The following is a 21602-nucleotide window of genomic DNA, read 5'->3' as shown; positions in this document are numbered from 1 at the left end:
GTGATAGTTGTTAGTCATTCTCATAGCAGAAACTAATAAGAAAATGCGAGCTATTCAGTCGGCGATACTTCGCGCCCCGAGTCGTACGTGCCGCACTAGCACGGTACAATATTTGAGCTTTGTTATTTGTGCTCGTACAGCAATCCATGTAGCGGCATCCTGCAGCTTAGGCTACAAATATTGAAGAGCCTAATGCTCTATTTTATTACGATTGTATCCCGTGTTTAGGAAGAAAAAAAGCACATGAAAAAAACTACTCAGAAGCGCGCACGCATGGTGTTCTGGCAATGAAATGCGTACGTAGCGCGCTCGACGTCTGATTGATACATAGAATAAAAGAATGTAATTTCGATAATGCTTATCTCGATTGGATCTTAATTATCAGGTCGAGTGCAGACGGGCGGCAAAAGGGTCGAATATTCCCGGCATTACTGTCACTGAGCTATACACTGTTTGAAGGACGGCAAACTGGGCCCAATATTAGTCGCTGAAAGCGAACGGCTCAGCGAACGTCGGCTTAAGCGCGGCAAAAGTGGTCCAAAATTAGCCGGTGAAAGCCAACGGCTCAGCGACATAGGCTGAAGAACGGCAAAACTGGCCCTATATTTGCCGATGAAAGCCATTGGCTCAGCCGATATCGGCAGGACGGGCAACGAGGCCCAATATTGCCGGCAAAAACCCAATAGTCTATGAAGGGCGGCAAAGCCGGTCCAGCATTGCCGGCCAAATTCAACGGCTCAGCCAATGATGGCTCACTGCCGGGAACGTTCGGCCGAGATCGGGCCTCACATAGCCGCCGTAAAACCAATATCGACCCCACGTTGTGTGCTGCCTGGGTCGTCATGCGATCATACCTACCTTGTAATAGTATGGAGAGCTGGGCGAGTTGGTTTGAGGACATTATTGGAAAAGTTTCGACGCGCACACAATAGACAAGGCAAGAAGTCGTTTGTCTTCTTGCCTGTCGTTTTCATCTACTGTGTGCACGCCGGAATGTTTCCAATAATACCTACCTTTTTTTGATACCGCGGTGACGTACACACTTGTGCCATAAACACACAATCGCTTTACGCGAAACAGTGGTGATCGCACATCTCGTTACCCTTACAGCCGGGCTCTATAGCTTGATATACCTGAGAGCTGAGCTAGGTGGGAAGTATTCGTTCTAAAAATACAAGACGCGTAAACACGGACACAAGAAGAAGTCACAATGCCATAAACGCCGACTAAGGACTAACAGAGTTGTTGGTCGGCGTTTGTGGTGTCGTGACTTCTTCTTGTGTCCGTGTTTGCACACCCTGTCTTTCTAGAATGATAGCCTGATACTCGTTAAATTCTTCGCATAAGAATTACACCCAGAGATGAACAAATAGCCTGAATTATTTTATCATGTTTGCACTCACTCACCTGTGCACACAGGACAACACTGTCCCAAAGGCACATACTGATCGGTGCACTCCAGTCTCGGGCACTGCTCCGAATCACAAACACTGTTTCCAAGTAGGCACTTGCACGTTGTGCACTGGTCCGGCTGCCACTCATCACCGTCAGCGTATGTGGTGCCCTCGAACACGCATGAAGTGCTGCTGCCTGTGCACAAAATTTCGAAAACTTACGTTGCGAGCATTCGCGAACAATCGTTATCGACCCACACAAAGAATTCGAAAGTGATAAAAATGCATTTTTTAGAAATATATCGCTCAAGTTGGACAGCGCAAGTTGTGCTCTCCCAGGATGCACTGCAAGTGAACCACAATAACGCGGCATCTGCTGTGCCTCTACTGATGTTTCTGTCAAAGGTGCTGCGGGTTGATCTGTACTGCGCAGAATGTTCTATGCAAATATCTACTTTGATTTCGCAGCATAAGTGTCTATCCGACGATTTAGCGCATTTCTGAATCTGTTTTTCATATTAGGTGTAGAAAACTAAAAATTGATCACTGATATCTCTGCACCAAAAACAGCACCTTTGAAATGAGTACTCAGAAGGGTAGCGCTAGTAGACACGGACTAGAGGAAGACACACGGACACACAGACGGAAGCGCTCTAGCAACTGTTTTTTTATTGAAAATCTGCCCTACATATATACATCGCTTTGATGGCCACACGACAATTTCAGCGCACTGACAAATTGAGGAGCATAATTTCTTTTTCTGACAACACTATCGACGGTGTGCTGACACATTTCGCCCCTTTATGATTATGGTCTTTTCTTCGATGATTTGTCGAGTGTACTTATCTGTGTGGCGGCTGATAATGATACAATTTGAATAAACAGGTGAACAACCACAATCATTGCAATGTGTGGACAGGTGCCCATCTCTGTATCGAGCAACGTTTTGTTTGTGCTCCCGTAGCCGATCATTAATACATCGGCCCGTTTGGCCGGTGTATTTCCCGCCACATCTCAGTGGTAAACTGTATTCCACGCCTTTTGCGCTAGGCACGAAAGGACTTTGGTGCTTTTTCTGGCACCCTTTCGGCTTTTCAATCGCAGAATTGGTGAGCTTACATAGGTGGCATAGCTTATCGGGTGCTGAAAAAACCACCTTTACGCCCGCCTGACTCGCTACTTTTTTCAGCCCGTGCGAGATCGTGTGTATGTACGGGATCACTGCCACTTTCTCCTTTTTCCTGGATGCGGAGGCAGGTTCACCATCAGGGTGGCGAACTTTTGTGAGCACTTTGCTCGCAACGGGGTCGAGCACTTGCGTTGGGTATCCTGCCAAGTCCAGCCGCGCCGCTTGTTCTTGCAGGCTGGTTGCCACTGGGTGAACACAAGACTTCCGGACAAGACTTCAAGCAGAGGTTTACAATACCGCGCTTCACCAACTTTGAATGCGAGGAACTGTACGCCAAAAGCGGCTTGTTGGCTCGGGGGTGATAAGACCAGCATGCATGTTTTTCACCAAATGTTAGTTGAACATCGAGAAACTGCAAAGTATTGTGAACAGGTGATTCATGGGTTAAAATGACTGGGGCGAGGCAATTCCGGAAGATTTCTGGAATCTCGGCTTCCTGGTCACTGTTGCCTAGGGCTTTGTCATGGATGATTATGTTATCATCGACAAATCTAAAAATTCCTTAAACATTTGTTCCCCAAGGCTGTTCTTTAAACATTTGTCCATCTTGGCTAAAAGCAGGTCCCTTAGCACTGGTGCCAGGCAGGAGCCGATGCATACACCTTGTTTCTGTATGTACACTTTTTCGTTCCATTGTATGTGGGTTGAATTTAGGTAAAATGTGAGTAGCTCAAGAAACCTAGTTACAGTCAAGCCTGTTGGAGCTACTGCTCCAAAATTATCTATGCATTCTTCAACACATGTTAGCAACTGATCGTGCGGTAGCGAATAATAAAGGTCTTTCAAATCTGTTGACCATGCATTCAGGCTCTTGCTCAAGCGCAGCTTAAAGAACTCCACTACACCATCTGAGGTCTTCACCAAGTAGGGATCGTCAATGGGGAGGAGCGCTAACTTGTCTTGCAGGAACTTTGCAATATGTTTCTGCCATGTGCCGTTCTCTGATATTATCACTCGAAGGGGACAGTTCCGCTTGTGCGTTTTCGCACTAATCGTCGCCTTCAAGCCAATTTTCTTGCTGCCGTCTACATCTTTCGCTAAGTGCTCACAAAAGTTCGCCACCTGGATGGTGAACCTGCCTCCGCATCCAGGAAAAATGAGAAGGTGGCAGTGATCCCGTACATACACAAGATCTCACACGGGCTGAAAAAAGTAGCGAGTCAGGTGGGCGTAAAGGTGGTTTTTTCAGCACCTGATAAGTTAAGCCACCTGTGTAAGCTCACCGATCCTGCCATTGAAAAGCCGAAAGGGTGCCAGAAAAAGCACCAAAGTCCTTTCGTGCCATGCGCAGAAGGCGTGGTATACAGTTTACCACTGACATGTGGCGGGAAACACATCGGCCAAACGGGCCGATGTATCAATGATGGGCTACGGGAGCACAAACAAAACGTTGCTCGATACAGAGATGGGCACCTGTCCACACATTGCAATGATTGTGGTTGTTCGCCTGTTTCTTCAAATTGTATCATAATCAGCCGCCACAAAGATAAGTACACTCGACAAATCATCGAAGCAAAGACCATAATAATAGAAGGGGCGAAATGTGTCAGCACACCGTCGATAGTGTTGTCAGAAAAAGAAATGATGTTCCTGAATTCGTCAGTGCGCTCAAATTGTCGCGTGGCCATAAAAGCGATGTATATATGTAGGGTAGATTTTCAAGATAAAACCAGTTGCTAGAGCACTTCCGTCTGTGTGTCCGTGTGCCTTCCTCTAGTCCGTGTCTACTAGCGCTACCCTTCCAAGTATGAATTTCCAACTCGCCCATGAAACAGCACTCCTTTGAAATGTGGTATGTTGAAAAATGCAATGTTTTCAGTCTGCTTCGGTATCAGCATTCTTCTTTAAGTAGAACTGCTAGCAGAAGAACACGTGTATATAAGATGGTGAAAAGTCATATTGTGTGTGATGTCTTACCGGAATTTTGTCGCATGAGCTATGATTGTTTACCTCTAATATTCAATTGAATTCCAGTGGCTGTTGTTTATCGACCCCCAAGCTGCTATTTTCAAGTACTTTTGCAGTTCCTCGAATCTCTCCTCTGCTATGTAGGTGAACATAGCTATGACGTCATACAAGAGGAAGATTTCAGTGTTAATATGTCAGCTGACACATCTAACAAAGCAGGACTACAGCAAACAATTTATTCATTTGGTTGCAATAATGTTATCACCATGCCTACAAGACTCACCATTACCTCTTCCTCTTTACTTGAGCTATTGATAACAAATGTACATCCTTCTCGACTGAAGGCGGGTGTTATGAGTGCATATAGCAGCGATCACAATAGTATATTTAGATGTGCGCATACAAATACAGTTAGAACAACTAAAACACAAATGATATTTCAAGAAATAACGCCTCGAATATTGGAGAATTTCCGTGAGAAAGTAGAAAGTTTTGAGTGAAGTCGAATACCTAAACAAAACGTTCCTGACTGCACGTATGACAACCTTTTGAATGATTTTCTGTTTCATTGAATACTTCATTTCCACACAAATTTTTACGTACCCCCCCAAAAAAAGGCCAGGCCTGCACTGAAACCGCAGCACAGTCACAGCGAAAGCTGGAAGAGCGGCGTTTCTAGAGCCCGCTGAGCTCTCTTGGGGCTACAATACAAGTACATTACAAAGGTACCCACTACGCCATAAATCAGAATTTTTGTGAAGTTGGGAAGCACCTGCTAAGCCATTATTTGTCATTCTGCGGAGACGCGAGGCACCAGCTACACGTCTGAAAGGCATTATGTGCACTTTGTTGACGCGACGACTGATGACGATGAAGAATCATGGCTCAGCCCTCTGTAATGGGGGTTGGAATCTTGAAACGGCCCACCAGTTATGTTTTTGCATTGGCTGACCCCCGGTCGCTATTTCCCTCTCCCGTCATGCTGTATAACATACGTTGATGTGGGAAAGAGACGGGGGGGGCGAAGAACTTTATACTGAGACCCCGAGGAAATGGATCATGCGCTTATGGGATTCCTTGGCAACCAATACAAGTGCACTTGCGAGGAACCCACTACGCTATAAATCATTGTAATTTTACTGGGACCACGAGGAAGTGGATCATGCGCTTATGGGCTTCCTTGCCAACCGATACAAGTGCACTTGCGAGGAACCCACTACGCTATAAATCATTGAAATTTTTGAGAAGTAGGGCAGCAGGCACTGTGCCATTTTTTAGGGGCGAAGCTCCTTAAGGCGGCACCCGTTCGTCCCTCGTAGTCGTCGTAGTAGTCCGTAACAAGTCTTACGCTTTGACCTCCAAGGTGGTGCCGGTGGGAGATTTCTCCTGTGCGTTGTTGAACAATAAAAAATTCGCAGCGTGCGCGTTAACTAAAAGCCGAATTCTTCTGTCTCTCATTCCCCATTAGCAGCCATTGGCATGTTCCAGTAGGAAACGTTAGTAGAAGTAGAAGTGTAAGTGTTAGCTAAAATCCGACTTCTTCTGTCTCTCATTCCCATTAGCAGCCATTGTTTACCTCCAAGGTAGTGCCTGGTGAGATTTCTCCTGTGCGTGATTAAACAATAAAAATTTTGTTCAAAACGCCGTTGATTGATGAAATAAACCAACGAAAGACGCCAGATGTTTTGTAAAAGCAGAACGAAAGAACGCCAGATGTTTTTCTTAAAGTGTAGTAGTAGTAGTTGTATGTAGCCACCTCGCCCGATCGTCAACGGGCGAGGTGGACCGGCAACGGCGCGAGGACCCTGCCGTACGAGAGTTAAATCACACTAAAAGATACTTTGCGGGCGATACACTCTAGTGAGCTTTCAACTTTTCGTCTTAATGTACATGATAAAGAAATTATTTCTACGAAAAACGCAAGGCACACCTTGAGCAATATATTTGGTTTTGGGACGCTAAATGGAACCATGAGGCGATGCGAAGCCGGAGCACTTGCACGATCGCGTTCCGTTGGCTTTCGTTGGGCATGCTACCGACCTCGCGTCGTGGAACGCGCGTCCTGTCTTCCCTCTAGCCTTGCCTTTAATTCGCACAGGGCGAGCGGGGAATGCGGTCGCTCTTGGCGCTCTTTCGCTCGGGAGCGGACTTCTTCCTTGCATTTCACCGATCACAAGTGATAATGAAGGGACCACGTAAACCAACAGTACAATAAAAGTTTGATGTTTAATATATACACGATGTTTCACACTCTTTATATTATGTACTGGGCGCATTTCACGGAAGAGTTTCACGGTTTACAGATGATTCCCTCCGTAGCTTCGCCCCACTCATCATCATTCACCCCGTGGATATGCTGTGATTTTCGTCATTATACGGAGAGCGTTGGTACCTGCTAAACGCATGTAAGGCATAATGCGCACTTTGTTGATGTTGTGCCTGATGACGTTGAAGAATTATGGCAGAGCCCTTCGTAATGGGTTGGAAGCATTCAACAACCTACTCGTTGCGCAATTCGCATTGTGTGACGCCTTGTTACAGAATTCGCGTTGTGCGACGCTTGGTGCTTATTCTACTCTTCTACCACGCTATATTGCATATTCTAATGTGGTTCCTTCCCGACATGAAGCCTGTATAGGACCTTTACGCAAAGCAGTTTCAAGCACCGGCATGGCTCAGAGGTTGAATACTGGGCTCCCACGCAGGGGGCCCAGGTTCAAACCTCGTTCCATTCTGGAATTTTTTTCTTATTTCGTTTTTTTTCTTATTTCGAGCGATACTGGTTACGGACACCGGCGGCGGCGGCGGCGGACAACTACGGCGCCGAAAACGGCCGGTGAAATTTTCTCATAACAGCTTTCGCTGTAAAATTGTAAGCCATGGGTCAGACCCGAATTACTAAGCAAGGTTCAGATGAAGGATAAAATGTTTACAAAATTCCTCAAAACTCGCGATGTCAATCTACTTAGAGTAAATAAAAGATATCGGAACAGTCTAACGAAAGAAATTGGAATGGCTAAGGGAAAATATTTATGTGACCTCTTTTCTATGTATGCATCAAGATTAGACACAGCATAGAAAAATCTAAATGCCTTAATAAATCAATCGAAGCATTCAGGAGTTTTAACAAAAGTAAGACTGTATGATGAAAAACTTAATGGGAAACAATTACCAGAAATATTCAATGATTATTTCGTCAATCTTGATACCGGGCGAACTAATGACAACGCCCTGCGTTACTTAGAACGTAGTAACGACAAAACCTATCGAACAAGAAAATGTTTATGGGGTACATTTTAGCGCAAACTGTGAAAGAAAGCACGGGAAAAGAGTAGAGGAAAGCAGAAAGGTCGAGCGCTAAACTTCAACTGTTTATTCGAAAGGTGAGGCCAACAACAAATAACCATGTGCGCATGCGCGCGCCAGTAAGGGAAAAAAATCACACTTTCATGTCAAAAAATTGCATCTCGTTTTGGAACAGACAAACAGACGTATCACTGATGCAACTCGTGCCTCTCTTCTTAATATGGAACGCCTCCAATAACTCTCGCGCTAATGTGTCACTGCTCCTGCCTATTACCTGGATCTCACGAAGCAGAGGCTCACAATTGCAGGCTGCGCAATGCGCGGGCAAGTGCGCGTTTCCTTTATTCTTTAATGATAATTCATGCTCCCGTGCTCGGTCGTTGACACATCGCCCAGTTTGGCCCACATACGTCTTCCCACACGACAGCGGTATCTCATATACAACGCCCGTCGTGCATTTCACATAAGGTCTGGTGTGCTTCTTCTGGCAACCGAACTTTCTGTCAACGCGACTAATTCGCGGACACAGTCCGGCCAATTTGCGTGGAGCCGAGAAGACTACAGGCACACCGTATCTATTGGCTACCTTCTTGAGGTTGTGGGAAAGTTGGTGGACGTACGGGACCACTGCGGGCTTGCCTCCTTTTTGGACAGGGCTAGGCGTTTTCCTTTTTAGGCCCTTCACCTTCTGAAGAAGGGTTTTCGAAACGGCCACTACGACCGAGCTCGGGAAGCCGGCTTCATATAGCCTTGCCAATTGTTTCTCAAAACTAACCTGCATGGCGTGAGGACACGACTTCGTAAGGGCGGACTCAAGGCAGCTGGCGGCGATAGCTCTCTTTACTAACTTCGAGTGGGCAGAATCGTACGGGAGCATCTCTTTCTGTGCACGTGGGCTGTACTGCCAACAAACATGGTTTTTGTCAAAGGTTAATAACAGATCTAAAAACTGGAGAGTGTTACAGGAAGGGGATTCATGTGTAAAGAGCATGCCCTTCCCATGCAGCCGAAAGGCGGCTAAAACTTCACTAAGGCATTCGTCAAATGTAAAAGCAGGGTTAGTCTTTAAAATGATTAAAAAATCGTCAACATACCTAAAAGCCTTAAGGAAGAACCTATCGTCAAACGAACTCAGCAGGTCACGGTCAACAGACGCCAAGAAAATGTCACACAACACCGGAGCGACACATGAGCCTATACATATTCCCTGACTCTGAACGTACAGCTCTTCGTTAAAAGAAATAAAGGTAGACTTTAAGTAGAATTCTAATAAAACCATAAAATTGTCAACAGACATGCCCACTAAATTCTGAAAATCTACTACACCATTGCGGTCAATACAATCCCTAACAGAGGCGAACATTTGCTGCTGAGGCACAGAGTAGAACAAATCTGTGACGTCTACAGAAAAACCGTGGGCGATAAATGCGTTTCCTTGCAAGTAACTGATCACATCTGTAGAACATTTGGTGATAAAAGGATCATCCACCTTCAAGCATTTTAGGTGTTTTAAAAGAAACCTGCTTACTAACTGCTGCCACGAACCTCTTTCGCTTACGATGGCACGGAAAGGAATGTTTTCCTTGTGCGATTTTGCGGTGAAAAAAACCTCCAATGAATCAACTTTGCATTCACTTATTGGCTTCACTAAGTCCGAAAGGTTAAGTTCCTTACACAGCGCTAAAGCTTCTTTCTTAACTCTTGTGGCCTTTGCTTTCACAGGTACAAAGTTCTTTGTTATTGCTTGTTGCGCCTTGTCGTTAAACACGCCTCCTGTGAACACCACAAAGCGCCCTTCCTTGTCCGACTGCATAAGTCGAAAGTCATTTTCTTGGAAGAAAGACACAACCGATCTTGTTGGGTCTCTGGCCTTCCCAAACCCAACCTTGTTGGCCGTCCGACCTAGAGCATCCACTCCCTCCAAAAGGCAACGTTCTTGGTCTTCACTACTGGCTTTCTTCGATACTCGTCTATTCAAGGCTAGGAGTTCGTGGACTGGTATTACAGGCTCATGACTGTATTTTGGCCCTTTGTCAAGAACGCGGGTGATGTCCTCCGGGATAGCGACATCTTCAGGCACCAAGACACCTGCTTTTCGGACCACCCTCTTGTTAGTTGGAACTTGCAGAAGACTTCTCATGGATCTTGACCACCAGAATTCGGTTGCCTGGGATGCCTGGCGTTTGAAATCACGAAATTGTTGCTCAGCAATCCAGGGAGGGTGGAAGGCGTAGCAAAAAACTCGCAAATGGTCCCAGCAGAGTGTGACTTGATTCCACAACTCCGAGCGGATAGGTTTGACGATAGGTTCTTCCTTAAGGCTTTTAGGTATGTTGACGATTTTTAATCATTTTAAAGACTAACCCTGCTTTTACATTTGACGAATGCCTTAGTGAAGTTTTAGCCGCCTTTCGGCTGCATGGGAAGGGCATGCTCTTTACACATGAATCCCCTTCCTGTAACACTCTCCAGTTTTTAGATCCTTTTAACCTTTGACAAAAACCATGTTTGTTGGCAGTACAGCCCACGTGCACAGAAAGAGATGCTCCCGTACGATTCTGCCCACTCGAAGTTAGTAAAGAGAGCTATCGCCGCCAGCTGCCTTGAGTCCGCCCTTACGAAGTCGTGTCCTCACGCCATGCAGGTTAGTTTTGAGAAACAATTGGCAAGGCTATATGAAGCCGGCTTCCCGAGCTCGGTCGTAGTGGCCGTTTCGAAAACCCTTCTTCAGAAGGTGAAGGGCCTAAAAAAGGAAAACGCCTAGCCCTGTCCAAAAAGGAGGCAAGCCCGCAGTGGTCCCGTACGTCCACCAACTTTCCCACAACCTCAAGAAGGTAGCCAATAGATACGGTGTGCCTGTAGTCTTCTCGGCTCCACGCAAATTGGCCGGACTGTGTCCGCGAATTAGTCGCGTTGACAGAAAGTTCGGTTGCCAGAAGAAGCACACCAGACCTTATGTGAAATGCACGACGGGCGTTGTATATGAGATACCGCTGTCGTGTGGGAAGACGTATGTGGGCCAAACTGGGCGATGTGTCAACGACCGAGCACGGGAGCATGAATTATCATTAAAGAATAAAGGAAACGCGCACTTGCCCGCGCATTGCGCAGCCTGCAATTGTGAGCCTCTGCTTCGTGAGATCCAGGTAATAGGCAGGAGCAGTGACACATTAGCGCGAGAGTTATTGGAGGCGTTCCATATTAAGAAGAGAGGCACGAGTTGCATCAGTGATACGTCTGTTTGTCTGTTCCAAAACGAGATGCAATTTTTTGACATGAAAGTGTGATTTTTTTCCCTTACTGGCGCGCGCATGCGCACATGGTTATTTGTTGTTGGCCTCACCTTTCGAATAAACAGTTGAAGTTTAGCGCTCGACCTTTCTGCTTTCCTCTACTCTTTTCCCGTGCTTTCTTTCACAGTTTGCGCTAAAATGTACCCCATAGATTTCAACCAACTCGCCCAGCAACAAGTCTTACTCAAGAAAATGTTTTATGCCGAGGTCCACAACGGCTCCACTGACGTACTTCCGTCACATATATGACGTTGTAAGATATATGCTAACAGATGGCAACGAAAAAAAAAAGTTCCGGCGCCGGGATTCACACCTACGACCCCTCGCTCCGCAGCGCGCGGTTTGAACCAACTCGGCCACAGACAGCGCGTTCTTCGTGATACTAACGGCGAGCAATTATATACACCGTTTACCGTTGGCGGTACTCAGAGATTGATGGCGCTTCAGCGTGTTTCGTTATCACTTGCGAGATGGCTCGAAGGTCTCGAAGGGCGCGCTTTAAAGGTAGTCTCCCCGCGCGTTGCGATGCGCGCGCGCCTCCACGGGGCATGGTCGCGCGTGTGCGCGCGCGTATCTCGTGATGGGGCGAGGTTTGTAAGTCTAGTGCTCTCACCGCAAGTTTGCGTTGAAGTTAAATAGAACACGCAGGTCACTTGGCTCACTGCAGCGGCCGCTTTTGCAATAGGAGCGCGCTGCTCACAGACAAATAAGTTACAGTTGTAATAGTTCGCGCTCATCCTGTGCATACTTGTGAGTTCGTTTCGTGCGTCCTCCTTTGTATTAGAGCAGCATGCTGTAACTGTCGAGCTTTGACAGTTGTTAGTTCACGCCCATCCCCTGTATGTTCCTTTCGTGCGGCTATTCTGATCGAGCTGCTTGCCGTTCTTCGCGCGACATTACAATTTGTTGCTATAGCATTCATTCCTCCGCCTTGTGCGAAACAATGCACAACGATCGCTCAACTACGTCTGTGAAGACACCTTTCGCTTTCGTGTAATGCCGATTCCTATAACAAAGTGATATGCCATGTTTTTCTTCACCCTGTTAGAAAGACAGAGGCAATATCCACCTTTGTAGGACTCGACAATTGTGCTAGTATCGACGTAGATGGCATTAAAATCAAACCCGTCAAACACGTGATAAACCTTCTGGCACATTGTCTAAGGCATGTTTTCAATCTCTGTTTAGCAGAAGGTGTTTTCTCGAAACTAACGCAAGTAGCAAAAGTAATCGTCCTGCATAAAAAAGGAGACATAAAAAAGCGTAGCTAACTACAGGCTAGTGTTCATATTACCCGTGTTTTCGAAAGGCCTGGAAAAAGTTACATCGTCAAGATTGTCCATCTTATGCTCTAAGCATGAGATAGTGCATACGGCAAAATTTGCGTTCAGGAAAAAGCGCTCAACACAACTCGCTCTATTAGAACAGAGGAAGTTCATTTTGAACGCTTTTGGGAATCGACATTTGGCTGTAGTTATTATGTGGATTTTAAAAAAACACTCGATTATCCTAATCATAGCCTGTTATTAAAAAAACTCGTAAAGCATGGATTTCGCCGGAATGCATTGGCATACTTCGCTCTAATTTTGGTTGCAGGTGTGAAGAAGCACTTAAAGGCGACCCAGCGAGAGCAGACGACGGAGCGGCCGATTGCTGGAAGGAGAGGAAGAAGAAACAGCTCGTGCTTTTTCTTCTTCCTCTCCTATAGGGCTCGCGCAGGCTAGTCTTAGAAGACGGGCTGAACGGGCCGGTGGTCGACGAACCCGCATCGACGCGCGGGGTTCGCGCGCAGAGGCCTGTCTTTGGGACAACGAGCGTCTCAAGTTCACCTCGCAAGACCTGTTACGTGGCCTGCTGGTGTCGGGGAACCCGCATCTACGCGCGTAGTCCACCCTACCAGGCGTCGTTCCACCGTCAGGACGGCGAGAGTCGCAAGATCTTCGCCTGGCGCCGAAGAGACCCGGGGTACTACCGACAATGTCGGCTACCGCGTACCGAGTGGTGGGTCGCCCACTCGCCCCATGACCCTTGCTGCTGCGACGTCGCTACCACGCCCGACCACGCACGACTACGTCACCGCCAGGACTGTAGCAACCCACCACTTCCCAGACTCTAACACCACCACGCGGGACGATCGGCTGTAGTTGTACGATTTCACCTTATGTACTTCGTGTGTGTGTGCGTCCAAATATAATTTTCGTGTGGTTTGTAAAATCAGCCACCGTCTCCTCCACCCGCAAGCGCCACACGCTCTGCGGCGTGCGATCCTAAAACAACATCACATTTCTGGCATCTGCGAGACAGGACTGCTCTTAATCTGCGTAAAAGAGCATCGCGTTGCTGATGCGTGTTTGACGGTTGACGATGAAGACAGACAAGGTCACGTCAATTGGGAAGGAACTGGGGTAGAGCGGTTCAGCACTAAAGGAGTGGATAGAGGAAGAGCGTTCACGTGAACGAGAAGTTCGTGAAGCACGCTTAGCCGAACGCAATGCGGCAAAGGAAGCTGATGCTGAGGCACTGGTGAGGTTGAAGGCAGAAAAGGAGGTACTGGAACTCAGGTTGAAGCTGCGACAGCTGGCTGCGACAGCTGGTATAATGAGTGCTGGCCAGTTAACGGAGGGTGCGCACGTGAGCGCTCCTCAAAGCTACCAGAGTCCGCACAAACTCATACCTTCCTTCAACGAAGGTAGCGACGAGTTAGACGCTTATATCCAGCGCTTTTATGCGTCGCCGTGAGTCAAGATTGGCCGCAGTACAAATGGGCCCTCTCACTAAGCCTCTATTTGACAGGCGAAGCGCTAATTGTTGTTGGCAGATTGGCACCTGGCCATGCCACAGATTATGCAACACTGAAGAAGACTTTGTTGCAGCGCTTCAGGTTTACTGAGGAGGGGTACCGCACCAAGATTAGTTCGGCGAAACCAGAGAACTTCGAAACCGCTCGGCAGTTCGCTGGACGAATTTTAGGATATTTTTACCATTGGCAGGAGATGGCCAAGATAGAACGAACATATGTTGCTCCGCGAGACGTTATTATTTCAGAGCAGTTCCTCATGACATGCCCTGAAAAGCTGGCAATTTTCCTGAGGGAAAGGAATTGCCAAGGATTCGAAAAGCTGGCCGAAGCTTCCGGTCATTATATGGAGGACCAGGGTTTAGTTCATCTCGGCAAGCGTAAAAACGAGAACGCCAGACTTGATAAGCCACCAGACCAAGATCAGACCACGCCTAGAAAAGAAGAAAAAGAGAAGCTGCATTGCTTTTTTGCGGAAAACGTGGCCACAAAGCTGCAGACTGCTGGTCAAGCAGAAAGGGGACAAGCACAAAAAAAGACGGCAGATCCCACGCATTGTGGGAATCGATGTAATGCGAAGCAGCCAGTAAAGAGCTGCATACATCGTCTTGTATGTCATTGAGGAAAATGCGTGTCATGGTTTTCATGTTAACTCCTATTATTTATGTTCGTCACACAATAACGTCGCCCAATACCAACTTCGGGGATCAAGCTAGCGAAACGGCCGCCAGCGCACCATGAGCGTGGCACGTAACTTATGCTGTACATGATATGCATGTCATGATTTTCATGTTAACTCGTGTTATTTATGTTCGTTACACAGTCACGTCGCAAGATACCAATTTTGGTGTATATAAAGCTAGCGAAACGGCCACCAGCGCGCCGTGAGCGTGGCACGTAAGTCATGCTGTACATGACATGCGTGTCATGATTTTCATATTAACTCGTGTGTTATTTATGTTCGTTACACAGTCGCGTCATGCAATACTAATTTCGGGGTAGATCAAGCTAGCGGAACGGCCGCCAGCGCACCATGAGCGTGGCACGTAAGTCATGCTGTACATGACATGCGTGTCATGATTTTCATGTTAACTCGTCTCATTTATGTTCGTTACACAGTCACGTCACAAGATACCAATTTAGGTGTATATAAAGCTAGAGGAACGGCCACCAGCGCACCATGAGCGTGGCACGTAAGTCATGCTGTACATGACATGCGTGTCATGATCTTCATGTTAACTCGTGTTATTTATGTTCATTACACAGTCGCGTCGCAAGATACCAGTTTTTGTGTATATCAAGCTAGCGAAACGGCGGCCAGCGCACTATGAGCGTGGCACGTAAGTCATGCTGTACATGACATGCGTGTCATGATCTTCATGTTAACTCGTGTTATTTATGTTCATTACACAGTCGCGTCGCAAGATACCAGTTTTTGTGTATATCAAGCTAGCGAAACGGCCGCTAGCGCACCATGAGCGTGGCATGCAAATAATGCTGTACATGACATGCGTGACATGATTTTCATGTTAACACGTGTGTTATTTATGTTCGCTACACAGTCACGTCACGCAATACTAATTCCGGGGTAGATCAAGCTAGCGAAACGGCCGCCAGCGCCCCATGAGCGTGGCACGTAAGTCATACTGTACATGACATGCGTGTCATGATTTTCATGTTAACTCGTGTTATTTATGTTTATTACACAGTCACGTCGCAAGATACCAGTTTTGGTGTATATAAAGCTAGCGGAACGGCCGCCAGCGCCCCGTGAGCGTGGCGCGTAAGTCATGCTGTACATGACATGCGTGTCATGATTTTCATGTTAACTCGTGTGTTATTTATGTTCGTCACACAGTCACGTCACGCAATACCAACTTCGGGGTACATCAAGCTAGCGAAACGGCCGCCAGCGCACCATGAGAGTGGCACGTGAGTCATGCTGTACATGACATGCGTGTCATGATTTTCATGTTAACTCGTGCCATTTAGGTTCGTCACACAGTCACGTCGCAAGATACCAATTTTGGTGTATATCAAGCTAGCGAAACGGCTGCCAGCGCACCATGAGCGTGGCACGTAAGTCATGCTGTACATGACATGCATGTCATGATTTTCATGTTAACTCGTGCCATTTAGCTTCGTCACACAGTGACGTCGCACGATACCAATTTTGGTGTATATCAAGCTAGCGAAACGGCCGCCAGCGCACCATGAGCGTGGCATGTAAATCATGCTGTACATGACATGTGTGTCATGATTTTCATGTTATGACTTGTCATTTATGTTCGTCATAGAGTCATGTTACGCCATACCAATTTTGGTGTACATTCGATTAACCAAGCGACCAGGAGGACACAAAGTCGTAGGCGGCTAGATAGATAGATAGATAGATAGATAGATAGATAGATAGATAGATAGATAGATAGATAGATAGATAGATAGATAGATAGATAGATAGATAGATAGATAGATAGATACGCTCAATGTCGCAGCAGTTCGCTAAGAAATGCTTAGCATTTAAAATCATTTTGGGGGAAGTGCAGGTGCAGTGGGCATAACAACGAGGACTGTCCTAACAAGCAAAGCGGCAGAGCCTCTTGCCTGAAAGAGCAAGAGCACCAGCCCGAGTCAACAATGCAGGAGACGTAGGCCTTGTGACAAGGTACAGATTCGTCGGAACGCAAAAGAGGGGAGATACCCAAACGGGAAGACAAGTCAATGCCTACGGCTGAAGGTGTCCTCAAAGGCCACTCCGTTACCGTCTTGAGAGATACGGGATGCGATTCGATTATTGTAAGAAAGTGTCTTGTACCAGTCAGTAAGCTGACAGGGAAAGTTTCCTCTGTCTGTCTTCTCGATCGAAGGGTACTTAGACTACCGGAAGCGGAAGTGCGAATAGTATCGGAATTGTGTAGCAAGTCTAGCAACCATGAGGACGGCATTGCTTGTAAAAGACAAGACGCTACAACAATAAAGGCACTTTTGTTCTGGGTCTCTTGTGTCTGGCTGCCGACGCATGGTGTCACAAATACAAGCCCAGCGTCCCGCCAGCTGAAACGCCACCATGGAAGCGTTGCCGCCGCCTGAGCGTCTAGTGCTCTCCGAAGTTCCTGCAGAAAACGTGGCAAAATTTCGTTAAGGAATGGAGCTATACTTCAAGGCCACAACAACGACGCCGGAACGGACAAGGCCCAGAAAGCAGCAATCATCCTTCACGTTGCTGGTCAGGAAGCAATTGATGTTTTTAACACCTTTCAACTGACGAATGAGCAACGCGAGGACTACGATGTAATTGTGCAGAAGTTTGAAGAATACTGTAGTCCGAAGCGAAATGAAGCCTACGAACGCTATGTCTGTAGAACGCGCCTGCAGCTTGAGGACGAGCCATTTGAGCAATTTTAGGGGCGAAGCTCCTTAAGGCGGCACCCGTTCGTCTTTCATAGTCGTAGTAGTAGTAGTAGTGCGTAACCAGTCGTAACGCTAGTACCAGATCTTGACCTCCAAGGTGGTGCCGGTGGGAGATTTTTCCTGTGCGTTGTTGAACAATAAAAAATTCGCAGCGTGCGCGTTAACTAAAAGCCGAATTCTTCTGTCTCTCATTCCCCATTAGCAGCCATTGGCATGTTCTAGTAGGAAACGTTAGTAGAAGTAGAAGTGTAAGTGTTAGCTAAAAGCCGACTTCTTCTGTCTCTCATTCCCATTAGCAGCCATTGTTTACCTCCAAGGTAGTGCCTGGTGAGATTTCTCCTGTGCGTGATTAAACAATAAAAATTTTGTTCAAAACGCCGTTGATTGATGAAATAAACCAATGAAAGACGCCAGATGTTTTCTAAAAGCAAAACGAAAGAACGCCAGATGTTTCTAAAGCAAAACAAAAAGACGCCAGCTGCTTAACGAAAGACGCAAGATGTTTTCTAAAGCAATAGTTTTCTAAACGATGAAAATTCACAGCGTACATGTAAAATTAAAGTGAGCTCCAAGTCGTCATAACTCGTCGAACCTTTAGTATAAACGCGCCCGATCTCACGTCGGTGATGATGTACTGGGCAGAATTCACGGAAAATTCACGGTTTACCGATGAACCTCCGCAGCTTCGCCCACTCACCATCATTCACTCCGTGGATATGCTGTGATTTTTGTAACGGGTGTCAACTATGATTATGTTACGTGGCTCTATATGGGCCTAAAATACTGTACGCTAAAGGTGCGTAAAAGATATCAGTAATAAACTCATAGAAGTGACGTGAAACGTGTGACTGATAATGAACGCGAATGCTCGTGGTAATAAAACTATCGTTGAAATATGAAATTAGCACGATTGTTTCGTGCCGCAAGGCAGGTGCTTTCTTTACTGTAGCCACCGCACCGGCGACCTCTGATCAGGGGTCGTGCTACGAATCACGTGGGAATAGAGAGCGAAAACTATGCACATCTTTTTGAGAGATGTTGAGCTAAAGTCACAGTACTGCAATTTCGGAGAGCTGAAAAATTCAATGGTTCGAGACCAACTGGTGTGCGGCACGAAAAACAGCAAATTGAGGGCGAGACTTCTGCGAGAGCGGAACCTCACGTTGGAAAAAGTAATCGAGTGCTGTAAAACGGCTGAAATCGTTGAGAGTCGAAACCGAGCTTGGGAGCACAGCAAAGCCCAGCTCAACGCTGTACGGAAAAAACGACGGGAACCAAAGAGCTCGCCAAAGAAAGAATGCATGTACTGTGGGCGAAAGCATCCATCAAGGACGTGCCCGGCATGGGGCAAAACATGTGGCGTCTGCCACAAAAATAATCATTTTGCAGCTTGCTGTAAGGCGCGAAAGAGCGTTCAACAAGTGTACTATCATAATGCGCCCCAAGAACAAACCGAGGAATCCGATGACGTGTTTCAAGTTCTAGTGGTAAGCGTCAACGACGTATCGAGAAACTCGGGATGGGTAGTCGACACAAAGCTGGCCAATCATGGCACAAAGCTAAAGGTGGACACAGGCGCACAGGCCAACCTTCTTCCCCACTCTCTGGTTGTCAAGCTCGTCAAGAAAGCAGGCAGGCAGGCAGGCAAAGAACTTTATTATTATCCGGAGGCGGCGCTCGACCCCCTTTAGGGGGTGACACCGGTGGGCCACTCCCACGACGGGACGGGGAGGTTAAACTCCACGGCCATGTCGCGGGCCCTCTGGATGGCCCTAAGCTACAACTCGACCTTCAGCAACGGTATTGACAGGCTACGACGGTGGTGTAATCAAGGATTTTGGAGTCGTCACCTTGCCGCTACGCATCGGCGAAATCGAGAAGCCAACAGACTTTTTCGTCGTTAAGAAAGGCAAATAAGCGCTCTTGGGACTGGACACTTGTGAACGCTTCGGTTTGATCTCAAGGGCACAGTGCCTGCAGGTTCAAGGGCATCGGGAGTCCAGGATTGTCAGCCAATTTCCACAGCTGTTTTCAGGTCGGGGGTGCTTGAAAGAAACCTGCAGCCTACGCCTCAAAGAAGGGGCGACGCCAGTCGCGTTGCCAGCGCGTCGTGTGCCGTACTCCATCCGAGAGCCAATGCGGGCTGAGCTTGCACGTATGGAACGACACGGCATCATTGAAAATGTAGAGGAGCCCTCTGACTGGGTAAGTCCTCTGGTCGTTGTCCTAAAAAAGAATGGTGGTTTGCGCATTTGCATGGACTCTCGGCATGTTAATCGTTGCTTAAAACGGGAACATTATCAGCTCCCATCCCGAGATGAAATAGAGTCGGAGCTGGCGGGAGCCAGAGTGTTCAGCAAACTAGACGCTAATTGTGGATTTTATCAGATCCCGCTTGCCACGCCCGCTTCTTCTTTTATTTTGATGTGTTCGAGTTTGACCAGCAAGGACGGTTATCAACGCTCGACGCTGGCCCCGAAGCAGTGTTCGAGAAGCTTCACGATTTTGGTAGATCGTTTTGTTAAGATTGCGCGCCGCACGCGAATGTTCCAGCTTTCTCGAGAGATAACGCCGCCATCAGCGATATTGCTGGAAAGTTCCATAGCGCCTGTATAAAAGCCAACGCGCTTGACCGCTTGTCAGTTGATCGACGGACGACGCCCTGTTCGCCGCTATCATTGTACAGCGTGTATTGCTGTAGTGCTAGTTCTCATTTTCCGGCCACAAGTTCGGCCAAATAAACAGTTTCATCCTGCAAACGCCGACTGCTGTCTTCGTTGACGTCACGACCACGTGACATCGCCGACTACCTTGCAGGAACGCAGTGGACCCCCCGAGGACCTTCCCGATCGCCGTCGCCAGGCCGCTACGCCTCTCCCCAACGCCGACCATACACTGGCCCAACCCGGGGCCGGTCACCTAGCCCGCATCCGGAAAACTAAGGGCAGCAACCGATGGAGGTGCGGTTGCTGTACGACGAACTACCGAAGACCCTCCGCCGCCGACGCCACCGCCACGACGAAGGCTTCAGGACACGACGCGAACCCCTGACGACGAAACCTCGCGGACCGAAGTAGACCTGACGACGCAACGTGGAAGCAGCGGAACAAACCGACGTAGCCGTGACCCGACGCCACGACCTAACTGCAACGCAAGACGACGAACTAGCGACCTCGACGTTCTTATCGACGGCCACAGCGTCACAGCCCTCGTCGACACCGGAGCCGACTATTCTGTCATCAGTGGATCGTTCGCCACGAAGCTGAAGAAAGTTAGGACAGCCTGGGAAGGCCCCGAAATCCGGACAGCTGGAGGTCACCTTGTAACCCCGGAGGGAATCTGCACAGCGAGACTCACCATTAACAACCGGATTTATCCCGCGAACTTCGTAATCCTGCCGCGTTGCTCGAGAGATGTCATCCTTGGTATGGACTTCTTAGGCCTTCATGGTGCAATCATCGACCTGAGGTCTAAGTCAATAACACTGTCCACGGAAAACGCACTACCGCCGCACACTCCGCCAAGAAAGCACGCCTTGAATGTGCTGGAAGACCAGGTCACCATTCCCCCTCGCTCCAGCGTCATCATTTCCGTCGGCACTCAAAAATCAGCAGACCTGGAAGGCGTTGTTGAAGGCGACCAGCACCACTTGATTAACCGCAAGATTTGCGTCGCAAGAGGAGTAGCAGAGCTGCGGGCTGGGAAAGCAACAGTTATGCTCACGAATTTCAGCAACGAGTACAAGCACGTGAGCAAAGGCACGACGGTCGCCTACATCGAAGAAATCGTAGAAGCCAGCAATGCTTTCGGCCTCACCGATTCTCCCGAGCCTACTCCGACGAATAAAGCGCCGCAACCAGCTTTCGACATCAATCCCAGCCTTCAGAAGCACAAAAAAGAACAGCTCAAAACCCTGCTCTTGCAGTACAAAGACTGCTTTTCATCGTCGTCAAGAATTCGGCAGACTCCCGTGGCAAAACATCGCATCATAACAGAGGAAAGCGCCAGACCACTCCGTCAGAGCCCGTACAGAGTTTCGACTCGAGAACGCGAGGCCGTGAAGAAACAGGTCGACGAAATGCTACGCGACGACATCATTCAGCCGTCGAAGAGTCCGTGGGCATCTCCGGTGGTGCTAGTGAAGAAGAAGGATGGGACTCTACGTTTTTGCGTCGATTATCGTCGCCTGAACAAAGTCACGAAGAAGGACGTGTATCCCCTTCCCCGGATAGACGACACCCTGGATCGATTACACAACGCAAAGTACTTTTCGTCGATGGACCTCAAGACCGGTTACTGGCAAA

The 21602-nt window shown here is 47.8% G+C and overlaps 1 protein-coding gene across 1 annotated transcript in view; it reads right to left on the bottom strand.

Annotated features, from left to right (window-relative positions):
- Positions 1-21602, bottom strand: part of LOC119394579 (collagen alpha-1(II) chain) — a gene marked incomplete in the record, with an annotated part of 1710759 nt that overhangs the window by 1543593 nt on the left and 145564 nt on the right. The window contains 1 exon segment of the mRNA XM_049415838.1: positions 1408-1590. Within this exon segment, the coding sequence (XP_049271795.1) occupies positions 1408-1590 (183 nt within the window).

The sequence above is a fragment of the Rhipicephalus sanguineus genome, chromosome 5 (genome assembly GCF_013339695.2).
Source record: "Rhipicephalus sanguineus isolate Rsan-2018 chromosome 5, BIME_Rsan_1.4, whole genome shotgun sequence".
Classification (NCBI taxonomy): Eukaryota; Metazoa; Arthropoda; class Arachnida; order Ixodida; family Ixodidae; genus Rhipicephalus; species Rhipicephalus sanguineus.
This window is presented reverse-complemented; position numbering and strand designations above follow the sequence as displayed.